The 15,168-nt window shown below is 33.3% G+C and overlaps 1 protein-coding gene across 25 annotated transcripts in view; it reads left to right on the plus strand.

Moving 5' to 3' along the window:
• Nucleotides 1-15,168, plus strand: part of ighd (immunoglobulin heavy constant delta) — a 112,875-nt gene that overhangs the window by 85,833 nt on the left and 11,874 nt on the right. For 16 of the 25 annotated variants that reach the window (XM_051102386.1, XM_051102361.1, XM_051102381.1 and 13 more), the window contains one exon: nucleotides 14,875-15,162. The exons of 8 other annotated variants lie outside the window; for them this stretch is intronic. In XM_051102386.1, coding sequence (XP_050958343.1) covers nucleotides 14,875-15,162 — 288 coding nt within the window. The remainder of the gene's footprint in view (nucleotides 1-14,874; nucleotides 15,163-15,168) is intronic. One more of the 25 variants, XM_051102393.1, reaches the window with a different exon arrangement.

Genomic DNA, 15,168 nt, shown 5'->3' on the forward strand with positions numbered 1-15,168 from the left:
CAAAACACTTGACAAGTAAATTCACTTTATTTCATTGAAGCATTTGCTGCGATTTAAATTCTCATGATCGTGTTTCATCTTTGCTCAAATGTATTTATTTATTTATTTATTTATTTATTTATTTATTTTTGAGTCAATACTAAAATGACCAAACATTTTAAGCACTGAATGGAACTTAATAAGATTAATAAATTATGCTGGAATAGGCTCTCTATAGTGAATCGATAGACAGACATTCAAAGCTAAACGGCATTAAATAACATGGCTAGATTAAATTCAAAGCAAACTATGAAATTAATAAATCAATCACTTAGAAATGTATGTACAGACAAAATACCAACTGATACTGACAGGAGACAACACAGTATATTATAGATTTAAGTGACTATTGCTAAATAGTCCAGTACTGTGACGCGCCAGTATGAGGCGCTAAAAGGCAGTGAAACCATCAAGGTCATTCCGAAGCGTTTTGCTCTGTCTTCCCCAATAACCTACTAATCGATATCTTTCGATATTTAAGTTTCGGATTATGGAACCTTCTGAACAGCATTTCTCAGCAGTGATTCTTCTTGTTGCGAGTTGCTTTAAACATGCACCTTTTGGAAATATCAGATAATTTTCAAAATTGAATTTTCAGGATTTTCTGGAATTTTTACGTCATTTAATGAAATATGAAAGATTCGTGAAAAAGTAGGCAAGAAATTGGTCTTCGTAAGTACGATCTTAAGCGTTTTTTTATCCTTGATAATTTGATCATTTTTAATGCTTCATAATTAAAGCTCATATGCTTTTTTCAATGTTGGATTGTTTTTTGTTTGAATCACTTTTACAAAAATGTATTATGAAGTCTGAAATTTCCTTCTTACACCGTTTTATAAACACTGTAAGTAGATCATCAGTTATTGTCTGGCTTTACACTACTGTGATAACAACAACCACGCTGATTTACACCTCTACGTCAACTCTGTGAGACATGAGATTAAATGAAATATCTAGTTTACGAAATCAAAAGTAGGACGTGGCATCAACCAAAGCTGGCAAAAGTGTTTTATAGAATTTATCTATATATTTTATTATTATTATTATTATTATTATTATTATTATTATTATTATCATTATTGTTGTTAGAACAAGCAAGTTCATTCAGTAGAATATATTTATGACTGTATGCGAATAGCTTTATTAGCAGTCTGACATTTAGGGGAAATTATTTAGCCTATTATAAAATATAGGCCTAAAGTGTATTTCAGGTCATGGGTCAAAATGTAAAATTCAGAAATTCTGTGATGTATACTCCTATTATGGTTAATATAGAGTCTAATATAGAATCTCATAGTTGACTGTACTTATATCAACATAATAATTCAATTTGAAAGAACATTTAAAAACTCAGTCTGTCAGTATATGAAGTATGAAACACTGTTAATACACTTTTGACGCGATTTCCATATTTAAGTTTCGGATTATGGAACCTTCTGAAATGCATTTGTCAGGAATGATTCTTCTTGTTGCGAGTTTTCAATTATTTTTTCAGGAGTTTCTGGAATATTAACGTCATTTAATAAAGTATGAGAAGAATGGCTAGAAATATGTCTTCTTAAGTACTATCTTTAGCGTATATTTTTATTTTCATTGATCATTTTGATGCTCCGTAAAGCTCCATATATGCCTTTCTGCATGTTGGACTATTTGTTGTTTGACTCACCTTTACAATTATTTCTTGAAAAAAAAAAAAAAAAACTCTCTTACTCTGCTTTATAATCACTAGAAGTAGAGCATTAGTTATTGTCTGGCTTTATGCTACTGTGCCTACTACGACCACGCTGATTTACACCTGTACATAAACTCTATGAGACCCGAGACTAAATGAAATATCTAGTCCACGACATCAAAAGGAGGACGTTGAAACATTCATTGAGCAAAGCGAATGAGGGTTTTTTTTTTTTTTTCTAATTTATTTATTTATTTATTTATTTTTATTTTTATTTTATTTTTTAAATAGAACAATATATTTTTGACTCTGCAGTCATAGCCTACTGACTAGCTTTATTAGCAGTCAGGGTGCATTATTTACCCTATAGGCCTAAAGTGTTTTCAGGTCATGGATCGAAATGTTCAATAGAATTCAGTAATTCTGTGATGTTTATTCGGCTAAATTATTACGGCTAAATCTGCTATAGTTGTTTGTGCTTATATTAGCATTTCAGTTTGAAAGAATGTTGAAAAATCTCAGTCTATTAGTTTATGATGTACGAAAAGTAAGGTGTCACGTATTTGCTATTGTTCGGATCATTGTGCAATACAGCGGCCACGGTGATAAAAGCTATAACAAAAACCCGAGTCACAGTCTAAAACTGGTGAACATTTTATCTGTAATGATCCACAGCATAACAGTGACCACATTTCTAGTTTAAATAAATGTATGACATTACAGAGCTAAACTATGCATTTAAATGATTTGAAAGAACCTGCAGCAGGAAGGGAAATGTGCTGCTGTGTGTAAAGCCTGCTGCATGAGGAGTATTTGAGGAAGCATGTATCACTGTGCATGGAGTGGCCACAGTGAAACCTTTCATTTCATAAACCCCAATAAAACGTGGACGTTTTTGTTGTTTGCTCAATTGAATTACGTTGAATTCCGCATAATTTGTTTGGGCTCACAGTATGCATAATATAAATAAATATTTGAATGCATGCTCTGTTTAAGTTATCATTAACACTGAGAAACTCAAACCACCCTGGTAAGTCGACTCAAGCAGAGCTAGCAAAGACTTTCAGTGGGGTTTCAGCTAGTAATTTAAGTAGTAATAGTAACTAGTCTAGTAACTGAAATGCTTAAAAAATCCATTACAAATTAATGAAAACAATGTTCCATTCATATGACACATAAATTTAAGGCAGTGACAATTCAAAGTTAAAGGTAATGTATTTTTAAATGGTTTTCAGTGTAGTTTTAAATACAAACAAACAACATCTGATTTAGGGTATGCTTAGTGCAAGAAGTGGAGGTAGCAGTAGGAGGATGAGTTTAAGTATGGCACTAGGTAGGCTGCACACGTTGCCAGTGGTTCACAAGTTCAAAAAGTCACTTTAGTTTCAGGGTTTTGTTCTGTCCCAAGTAAAGCACAACACTTTGAATGAACCTCCAAGTGTTTTTCATGGTATTAGGGCAACCCAAATGTAGCAGTAATCCAAATGTACCAAATGACATTCCAGAAGCAAACAGTTGATGTAGATTCTACAGACTGTTCTTTGCAGTACCACCCTGAACAATGATGGCAGAAGACACAGGCAGAGAAGATTTGGAGAAATACATCATCTTCAATGATGGTCAGCAATCCAACACATATTAGTGTCCAGACAGCATCAACATCAGACACCTGTATAAAAACCAAACAAATAAAATATTAAGTAGGGAAATGTGGATGGTTATTTTTCAATGTTATCTGTCCTGCCTGGTTCACCAAAAATTTTAATTTGTTATCATTTACTCACCCATGACTTTTGTTCATTTTGGAATGACATGAGGGAGATTAAATGGCATAGTTTTCTTTTTTGGGCGAACTAGGTATATAATCAACATTAATCTTATAGAAGTATTTCAGTAATATAAGAGCAAATACAAATTACATTTTCCCACAATTAAGTGCTTGTTTAAGTTGTATTTTTTTTTTTTTTTTTTTTTTTTTTTTTTTAGAACTTACAAAGCGGGTTAGTAGTAGAAGTATCTGGGGTAATCGCAAAATGAAACAGGAAGGCCTGAGATGGGTGTGCAGTGCTGTCAAATCTGGGTTCTAGAAGTTAAAAAAAAGAAAAAAGAAAAAGTTTAACACATTCAAATATTACAGTACAAATGTTTTTGTCAAAGTGTCAATAAAGAAGTCATTGACTGTTTATTTAAAAATTTTGAAAACAATTAACGTAGCAACATACATTTTAAGGGCTGTAGGGTGTGAAGTGTCCTCCTAAATCTGCAAAAAAAAAAAAAGTGGTTACAGGTATACTGCATATGCAAGATTTTTTTTTTTTAAAGAAATTGTAAATAGTGTAGGACAGTGATTACTGAGTAAAAAAAAAAACTGCTGTACTGCTGTGTATTAGCTTGAAATATCTCACCTCCAATGTACTGAGGCCTGTGCTGATGAGACTGCTGTTCAGAGAAGGCAGTTGCCACAAACACTTGTCCTAAATTATGACAAATAAAAGTAAGTTACACTAGTGTTGTAGCTTCTAGATTACAGACACATTCATTCCTTGATAGTTGCATGTTTTAGAAGGGTTACATTAAGAAAGAAAGAAAGAAAGAAAGAAAGAAAGAAAGAAAGTATCCACATTTCTATGCATATCTATTTGAGGCCACAGTCATAAAAAAAAGCAGCATTTCCTCTGTATTACTGTAGAAATAACAATTACTGTGAGACAAAGAGCTCATTTGGTTTAAACCACAAAGGTTTAAATGCAACGGCAATAATTGTGACGTATTAAAACATATATGATGATAAAATTGTAAATTGAAAAATTAACACAAAATCAACATGGGTTTGCTGCATCAACTCTGGGCAAAACAGAAAACTAACTTCAAAGTTTTACATTTGTGACAGTAAAAAAGCATCTAGTGTAAACGGAATCATTTGTCTTTTGTCTACTTTACATGCAGCCCAAGTACAAAACAGGCCTAAGTCAGTTAAAATTAGCAGCAGACAGAAAGACACATTTACACACAATTATTTTTTGGATAACTTACCTTAGTATCTTTGTTCAGCGGTAAAAATGCAAGCAGTCTCTGCTTCTTTTCCCAGTTTCAGCAAATTCTTCGCCAATTAGCTGGAGCCAACTGATGTCAGCAGAAATTCAAAACATTGCTTGTTGCTCATACTCTAACTGTCCTAATTTCTTCTTCTGTGGTTTTGTTGCACATTAGCAACACATTAGCGCACTGCTGCCTCTCACTGGTGTATTCATGTCATTGGTTTTGTTGTGACTACTTGAATATTTTAAGTAAGCCTTACTCAAAGCAGCAAGTAAACTGTTTTATTCACCTTGAAATTAGCTGTAACTTGATAAAACCTAGTAAGTAGAGCAACTAAGTAAAGATAACTAATTATATACAAGTAAGGTACACTATTGGATTTTACAGTGAAGTATGAAAATGATTTCTCATGTTCCCTGAATCACCTTTTCACAGTTTGCACCTGATGAATCTTGACATTGTCATCCTGAATATGTATGAGTATGTCTGCCAATATGGTTGTCTGAGAAATAAAAAGCTACACACTGTATCAGTTAGGGTTAAGAGATTTGTTGCTAAACATACAACACGCCAGAAACATATTAATCACTGCAAAAATGATTAAATCCTAAATTTTAAGTATTTGCTTTAAAACCAAAAGATGAGTTTGGAGTTTTCCACATTTTTTAATTGATTTTTCACGCATATTACTATATAGTGGCACTGAGAAGTCAGTATGAAAATGTAGTGATCCTGAAGTCAGATAAATGTGTGTGCTCTGATACCAGGATCTTTGTTTTTGTTATGAACTGTCTGTCTGTGTATACGGTAGCTGGGGCACAGTATTTCAACTCATTACAAAAAGCTCTGTAAGAAGCATCTGTAACAATCACAATAGTGAATGTATAATGGGCAGCCTAAATAGATTTTCTCTATCATCGTTTTCACCTTAAGACTTCAAACAGTGAAATAATCAAAGAGAGCAGATTAAAATCTGTATTTATCACATGACCAAACAAACTTCACTAAAGTACAGTGCACACAAAGTCCCATCAATCTATAGACATTTTACAGTTTTTATATCTTACACACACACACACACACACACACACACACACACGAAGTGTAAAATAAGAGCATCATAGATATTATATGAAGACTCAATTTTTTTACACTGTGACACGTCTGTGTAATTTTTTTTGCAAGCCATAAATATTATTGCATTTAGTGTTTGTATTTTAAGATGTCTTTTCCTAATATGCCATCATTATTAAATGTCCTGTCAAACAACAGTTTCATTTAAAACCTAACCACTGAACTTTATTCTCAATTACACTATTAGAAACATCACACACAGACACACAAAGTTTAGTAGTTTAAAAAAATGTATGACATTACACAGATACAAATTTTGCTTTAAAAGAACCTGCAGCAAAATTAAATTGTGCTGCTATGTGTAATGCACAAGGAGTATTTGAGAAAGCATGTATCACTGTGCATGGGGTGGGCACAGTGAAACATTCCACTTCATAAACCCCCATAAAACACAACATTTTTGTTGTTGTTGTTGGTGATTTTATCACCTTAAATTGTCTGAGAAATAAAAAGCTACATATCAGTTAGGGTTTAAGAGAACTGTTGTCAAACATACAACATGCCAGAAATATACTAATCACTGCAATTGCTTATTTAAATTCAAACATTCAAAAGTGTATCAATTTATTTTATTATAATTATGCATTTTTTAAACCTGCTTTTTCACTGAGAAACCAGTATGTTGGAAAATGTAGTGATCACTGATCCTGTAAAGTCAGATAAATGTATGTGCTTTTATTCCAGGGTCTTTGTTTTTGTTATGGACTGTCTCTCTGTATTTACGGGGCAGTGGCACAGTATTTCAACTCATTACAAAAAGCTCAGAAGCATCTGGAAATTAATAACCAGTGATCTATAAAGTGCAGTCAAATAGATTTTTCTTTGTCATAATTTTTACCTTAAGACTTCACACAGTGAAATAATCAAAAAGAGAGTATTAAAATCTATATTTATTACATGACCATATAGACTACACTACAGTATGACAAACTGCCATCATGTAACCATTTGCAGTTTTTATCTGTCTCTCACACACAGAAGTAAAACAAGGGCTTTATAATAGATATTAAATGGCAATAATGTGCAACGTTAAGGGGTAAACCTGACTATGATATGAAGATTCACTTTTTTGTACACCGTGACGATTCTGTGTAATTTGCTGAATGTTGTGAATATTACTGCATGTGTCTTTAATGCATCTTTCCCTTTCTTTCCTTTAAAGCATTAGTTGCAGTAAATGAGGAGATTATTATTAGGTTTTATTTGTAATCTGATATCATGTTGCTTTATTTTGTGACATCAGAGCTCAAATTAAACTGAAATGGCTGCTTTAAACTGTGGACTGTTTATCTAATATAATTTTAACAGATCGGATAGATGCTTTCAACCAAAACGCAGGTGTTTCCTGGTGATTCTGTCAGAATCAAACCTCTGAGTGCTTGACTGAACTGTTAAAATAACCCTATGGTTTTTTCTTCTCTAGCACACATTTAATGAGAAATCAAAGTGATAATCAATGTATTATGTATACACAATAATTGCTAATTATGAAACAAGCTCCCCTCTTCAGTACAATGGTAACTACAAAACTCCATCATAACAGAAACTCTATTAAATCCCCACATATAACATCAAAAACAACAAATCTTTCTCAGACCTTTCTTGTACCATGAAAAAGAATACTTGAATACTTAAATATTAACATTTACTCTTCTGATCCAGTCCCTTGAAAAGCATGAACTAGTCCACTGCCCAACAAATAAAAAAACAACAATTTTATTTATTCCCATATGTATATGTATTCCCAACAAAAATGGGTTAGGTAAACTTTGTTTACACATTTTAGTAAAAAGAATGCAATGAAAGTTGCAATAAAAAAGAACTGTGTTCCATAACCTTTTTTTTTAAACAATCAAGCTTCAGAAATAAATTTTTAGTAATTACAGTACAAGTAGGAAATGTTTTCTAAATTCCCTCAAAGAGCTGCAATTTGTGGGCCCTTTTTCTCAAATCAAATTAAAATAAACATCTGAAGTGGGTGCTTGCACACAGCTTACGGAATGAACTTATTTGCAATGCCTTGTGAATGATATTTTATAATTTCAAATATACAAATGTGCAACCTTTAAGTCATCTTTAAGTATTGTTATTTAACCTCTATTGTTTTTTATCCTGTGTTGTGTGGTGTTTGTGTTTAATTTATGCTTGTTTGAATTTTATTCATGTCAGTCTTTTATTTTAAAAATCTTGTTTCTTGTTGTTCAAATCATGTCTTTTTTCACTGACCATTCCCTGATTGAGTCTGGTTTTGACTTGATTTATCATTACGTCTGTGTATTCCTTTCATTTACTTTATTTATTGTTGCAGTCATGTTTTGCAAATCAATGCAAGTGAATCCAAACTTGCTTGGGTCGTTGTTGCCCACTAAACTCTGTAGGACATCGGCACTCCAGGACCGACGTTGCCTATCCCTGGTTCAGATCAACTAAACATCTAGTAGACTTTCCAGTAACCAATGAGCTCCTTTCAACTGTAGTTCACACAATGTGACAAGATATGTTGTCTGAGACAAAACAAATGTGATCTGGTCCAAGCATCTTGCATCTGCAAATGCAAAGGCATTGCATGAAAGTAGTTGTCCATGGTGATTGCGTAAATGACAGTGGCAGTGGTTTATTGAATGTAAGTCTTTCTCTCTCTCCAAAGCTGACAAGCACCCTTGTTTCACACTGACATGCTTTCTTTGTCAGTCCCCAAAGGGATACATGCATATTATACACTGGCAGGGCAAAGACACTCCATGAACAGTGCCTGTTATTTTATGAAGACATGCACACGTGTATGCAGCCAAGGCATTGCATACAGTGGCACAGCATAACATAAGCAAAATAAGGTTGAAAACAAAGAAATCATTCCTATAAAACACAACAGAAATAATCCACACCTTTTTACTTGCTTATTTTTGTAGCTAAAGTACAAACGGGTGTTAAAAAGTACTCAAAAATTATACTAATGTGAAAGTACAATTGTACACAATTTCTGGCAAAAAACATACTTGTGTAAAAATAAAAAATACAGTTACAAACATAGAGGTTTTAGAAATGTTTTTAAAAAGTATAAGTACCCCAGCAATATTATACAAGTAGCCAACAGGAATATGTTTATAGAGTTTTGAGGGCTCTAAACAGGAAGCCCTGGGGGTCCCCCTCAGTAGAAATTCCCATTAGTGGAAATCGCGTTGCCCTACGGGACCCCTGTGGTTTGCATGTTGCCTAAACATGCTACTGGTGTCACACCCCTGGACTTTCTAGTTGGTTTCTCCCATCATTTCCCCCTGCAGCTCTGTGTGTTTTGGTATCTCCCTTATTGTCTGCACCTGTGTCTGTAATCAGTCTGTGTATATATAGAGTGTGTTTCCCCTCTTGCTTTGTTGGACGTTGATGTTACTACCCTGTGTTCCTGTGTCTCCTGTGTTCCCCGTGGATTTATTAAATACCTCTCGTTTATTTACGTTGTTGTTCGTGTGCTTAGTCTGAGCGTGACAACTGGTACACTGTAAAACAAGTTATGTAATTTTAACTGTAAAATATTGTGATCTAACCAAACATTTAATGTAATTTTACAGCAAAATTCTGTTAATTGTACAGCTTTTAGAAGTAAAATCTACGTATAATTTAAAAACTGTCAAAAACTGCAAACTGATATTCCCAGAATACCCTGCATGAAACTCGAAATTTGGTATTTTGTTTAAATAATCATGTTTCTTAATAGCTTTTTGTTATGATTTATGTACATTTGGGTTTTATGGTTCATCTTCTGTTGTTTAATGAATGTTTATTGCATTATTTTGGTGTCATTTGTCATTCTAGCAACCACAGCTGCCAACATTTTTTACTATCTTCACTGAAGTGAACAGCTTATTGTATGTATGGGAATTAAAAATGTTAGGGAGTAATTTAACAGAAAGGTGTGTGTGTACTTGTTTTTGCTACATTGTGGGGACCAAATGTCCCCACAAGGATAGTAAAACCTGAAATTTGATTATTTTTGACTAAATTATTGACTATTTACTATTTTAAATAGTAAATTATGTTTATCTGAAAGTGTAACGATGCAAACATTTTTTCTGTGAGGGCTAGGTTTGGGGTTAGGGTTGGGTTAGGGGATAGACAATATCGTTTGGTCAGTATAAAATCTATAGAAGTCTATGGAAAGTCCCCACAATTCACAAAAACAAACGTGTGTGTGTGTGTGTGTGCACTTGGATGGGTTAAATGCAGAGCACAAGTTCTGAGTATGGGTCACCATACTTGGCCTCACGACACGTCCTTTCCTTTCCTTTCATGTAGAGAATTATGAGAGAGAGATAGACTGAGTGAGTGTGATTACCTGCATCTGATACAGCATTCATTCATTCACTCAGTCTCATATTCATAAATAAAACACCAGTTTGAATGTCCCCTGAAGAAAAAGAGATCTTTGTTGTAGGATCCTTTCAGCTTTTAAGAGGATTTCCCATGATAACGCTGGTCAATGCATTTGTTCGCTGCATCATACAAGGTGTTGCTGAAAGTAAAAATATGTCTTAATTACAACTTCAGTCTCTTTTAAATAAAAAATGATTTAATATTTTGAGGACCAGAAGTAAAAGTTGTTTGTTTGTTTGTGTAGGCCTATGTATGTATGAATGAATGAATGAATGAATGACAATAAATGATGCAAAACCTACAAGTATCTCAAAGTTGTTGTTGTTGTTGTTTTTTAGATTTGATTATTAGCAAATATCAACACTTAATTGAAGTAGGGGCAGATGCAGGAAGGGTTTGGATAAGGTTATTACTAGCCTAAAAATGGTTTTTTTTTTTTTAATACCAGTGTCTTCATGTTTTGGATAGTATAGAACATTAATGCTTTAGCCTTATTAGTGCAAATCATATTGCACTGGAGGGCAGCTGGAGAAAGGCAGGCTGTAGAGACATTTTCACTGAAAAGAAAGGTAAAATAACAAATGTTGGGTTTGGAGTTTTGATCACATGAACATTGCTTCTTCTTGTGGGTTTTTGGCTGGTAACTCAAAGGCACCAGTCACTGTGTCTACTACTTCGACTACTGGGGGAAAGGAACCAAAGTCACCGTTTCTTCAGGTAAGATATTGTTGTTTTCTATTATTCCATTTTTATTCATTTTTGAGGATCAGGTAAGTGGTCTTGCCACAAAATAACATTCAGATGTATTTACAATTTTTAACTTTACTAATTGTGGAAAGGGGACGCCAGTAATCGTAAAAAATCGACTAAAACTGTCAGGTTTAAAGAAAGCGCGCATTAAAATGTCTCAAAAACTAGTCGCTTTAATAACGTAGGCCTACGGCAAGACAGTGTAGATGTACTATTAGGGTTATGGTATGGCTGTTATCGTAAATCTTCTCGTTGTGACGGTGCCTTTGCCTACTGGGGAAAGGGAACAACGGTGACTGTAACATCAGGTAAGAAGTTATATTTTTGTTTAGTTCGATTCAAACAATAAAAAATGCATGTTTAGTAACAGACTTTTTAGGCCACTAGTTTACAAAAAAAAGAGCGAGAAAACAAAAATCATGGACAACGTTGCAATTAATTATGAAAAAAAAAAATAGGATTGTAGCTGGGTTTGCTAAATAGTGTTTTTGTGCACTGAAGAAATTAAAAGTATCACTGTGACTACGCTGCCTTTGACTACTGGGGAAAAGGCACATCGGTCACAGTGACATCTGGTAAGAAATAACATTTAAATCTTTCATAAACTTTGCCATGTTTTAAATACAATAGTAAAACTAAATGTAGCCTACAGACCGATTGACCATTTTGCAAGAATAAACCTTAGACTGAATCAAAATAATAAGTAGTCGAATTTGTGGGTTAGGATAATAAATTAAAATGACTTGTCATTCGAGCGCATTTTTTTGTACAATATCCATGGGTAAAACTGTCAGTGTGACTATGCTTTTGACTACTGGGGAAAGGAACCATGGTCACTGTCTCGTCAGGTAAGAAAAACTTACTAAAACAAAATCTGATTTAGTACAAAAATGTGTGACAGGTAATTTGTCAGATATTAAACTGCAAAAACTAAATGGCGATTTACTCTACGATTAGGACAATTAGAGTCGGGACGTGTCTTTAGAGCTTTGCTAGAAATGCAAAGATTCACATTAAATATAAATAATCACATTGTAAAATAATTTTATGTGTACACGCGTTCAGATAAAACAACAAATCTGCTGCAGGTCATTTAACAGTCTGAGCGTTGCATTTTTATATTGCGCTGTAACATTAAAATAATATTGTGTAACTGGGCTTTCGACTACTGGGGAAGCGGCACCAAAGTCACCGTAACAAACAGTAAGATTTTATTATTAATTTGCAGTGACAGTTGTATCGTAAAATAAGACAAAATGTCACATGTACGTCTTAGCCTATTATGTACAGTTTTCTTATTATGTCTTAAGAGTTGTCTATTAATTGCTGTCAGATAAATGGTTATATCATTAGAAAATGTAAAATACTACATAATTTTAGAATATTGTTTCGTTGTATAGCTGCTAAAAAACGAACAACAATTAATAACAGTAGTTATTGTTAAACGACTACTTTAACTGTTCATTCTTCGAAAGTGTTGTCTTAATCTGCGCAAATATTAGAAGCTCGAAACAGCTAAATATGACTAAATAATTAGACTGCAAAGTGTCTCGTTTAAACGTTTTACACTGCTAGGGCCACTATGTGTGTGTGCATGTTTTTTTTTTTTTTTTTTTTTTTTTTTAAATCATAGATTGCATTTCGGTGTTACTAAAAAAATACAATTTAGCTGTTCTAATGTAAATGAATAAATAACTAAATAGGCCAAAGTAAAACACGGGCGTACGTCTTAGGTCGATACCCAATTTTTAATAAAAAAATGTAATTACACATTGACTTAATTGTCCCTTTTTTAATTATTACACAGTTCAAAGGCACACTATTGCTATTATTATTTTAAATTCTCGAAAGTTTGGGATTGTTTTAATTTCTTTGTTTGGTTCACGTTTTATTTTAAGGTCCAATTCTCGCTATTGACACAACGTTAACTACGACTCTTGGCTCAAAAAACTCCAGATTTACTGCTTATTAATAGTAATGTAGTTTAACTTAAACATTTCATAATCATCATAAATGAACTGATTCATCTGAAACTAACTGAAAAGTAATTCTGCAGTCAAAAATTCCAGTAATAAATTAGTTTAGATGTAAAACACCTTATTTATTACAGCATGTAAGAAAAAAGGTATTTCACCTAATTAGCGAGATTTTGTGTTATATATGCGGTTTATCGAAATACTTGATTCTGTTTGGTCAGTCGAGGCATTCAGCGTATAAAACTTTAAAATAACAGTTATCCAGGGCAACACTAACTTTTTGCTCATCCGGGAAACCTGTTTGAAACTAACCTGTGCTCTCCGGCCTCCACAATTTCAATCATTGTTTAATATTCTTGTAGTACATAATTATTTAAGTAGTTTGTGTGTTGTACAACATAGCCTACTGAGATGATCATTCCTGCAGCGTTACAAGCCACATGATGATCGGGACTTTGACGCGTAAAAAGAGTTAAACTCTATCATTTTGTTTTATTTTATAGTCTATTTAATTTAATTTATTTTTTTGTTATATTTTATTCATTAATTCCACCATCCAGTCATTCATTTTAGATGTAGCCTAGCTCCCTAATCGGTCTAATAGTGTTGCATTTGTACATTACGTTGTATATATTGTTCAATGTCTTCACAGCTCAACAATCTGCGCCAAAGTCAATCTTCCCAATGTCTCAGTGTACTTCTGATTCTGAGTTCCTCATCATCGGCTGCTTGACAAGAGGTTTCTCACCTGCGGACTCGGTTACATTCAAATGGAAGAATCATGCTAACAAAGAGTTGAGTGATTTCGTGCAGTATCCGGCGTTCGGACGGGAGGGAGACTATGCCAAAATCAGCCATATGCGCGTGAGAAAAAGCGAATGGGATCCTAAAAAACCTTACAAATGCGAAGCTTCAAATTCAAAAGGCACAATAGAATCATCTCCTTTTCCACCACGTAAGTTACATTTAAAAAAAAATCTAACATTTACATTACCTACTTTATGTGTCTCTCTATAATATCTTGTTGTTGGATTAATAATATGTTGTTGTTTCTTTGTGGAGACTCTATAAAAGGCTACAAATATAACGATTCTAAAAATGCTAGAACAGAATTACACACGATAGACTTCATGATTTCCTTATTCAGTAAAATTAAGAAATACAACGTCATATGAGATTTTCCCTGCAGTATAAACCAAAAAAAGAATATATATATATATATATATATATATATATATATATATATACGTATATATAATATACGTATATATATATATATATATATATATATATATATATATATATATATATATATATATATATATATATATATATATATATATATATATACGTATATATATACGTATATATATACATGTAAGTGAGTAATGTTCTGTAAATGATGTCTTTCCTAGTAAACTGATTTTTTATATGTATTTCCATAGCAATACGTGTCAATAAGCCTACTCTTGCTCTGCTGAGTGGAAAGGACGGTGACAGGATTGTGTTGGTGTGCCAGTTGAATGATTATTTCCCAGATAAACTTTCTGTACAATGGCTTGAGGGTGATAGGTCTGCCAAAGGTCAAATTGATAAAAAGTTTCAGAACACTGATAAAGGCGAGAAGACCTACACTTACATAAGTCAGCTACCTATCAGTGCACCATATGAAGACAAAAAGTACACTTGTAAAGCCACCTTCAACTCTGAAGAAATCAAGAAAGAATATAAAACGTGCGAGGGTAAGTTGAGCATAATAAAGAAAATAATGAACAAGTTTCAAAACCAAATGTCTGGCTCATAGATATGCTTGAAAATATAATTATTGTTTTAGCATCATCACATGTGATTCTCAGCTGAATGTAAAGCTAACTTTATTCATTTCACCCCGTACAGCACAGTCTTTGTTCAAACCTTCAGTCCACATAAAGAGATCCCATCTCAGAGACATTATACAGCAGAGTACGGTCACAATTTCCTGTGTTGTTGAAGCGCCAGACAACACTAAAGTGTCATGGTTGACAGACAATGTAAGAAAACCAGCCACCAAAGAAGTCAAAGACCAATCCAATAACATTGTGAGCAACTTGACTTTATCCAAAAATGAGTGGTTGACTCTTAAGACCGTTGTTTGTATCGCTAAACATCCATGTTTCCCAGAAGAGAGGGATGAAATTCCAGCTGGTAAGT

Source organism: Labeo rohita, chromosome 3, assembly GCF_022985175.1.
Source record: "Labeo rohita strain BAU-BD-2019 chromosome 3, IGBB_LRoh.1.0, whole genome shotgun sequence".
Lineage (NCBI taxonomy): Eukaryota > Metazoa > Chordata > Actinopteri > Cypriniformes > Cyprinidae > Labeo > Labeo rohita.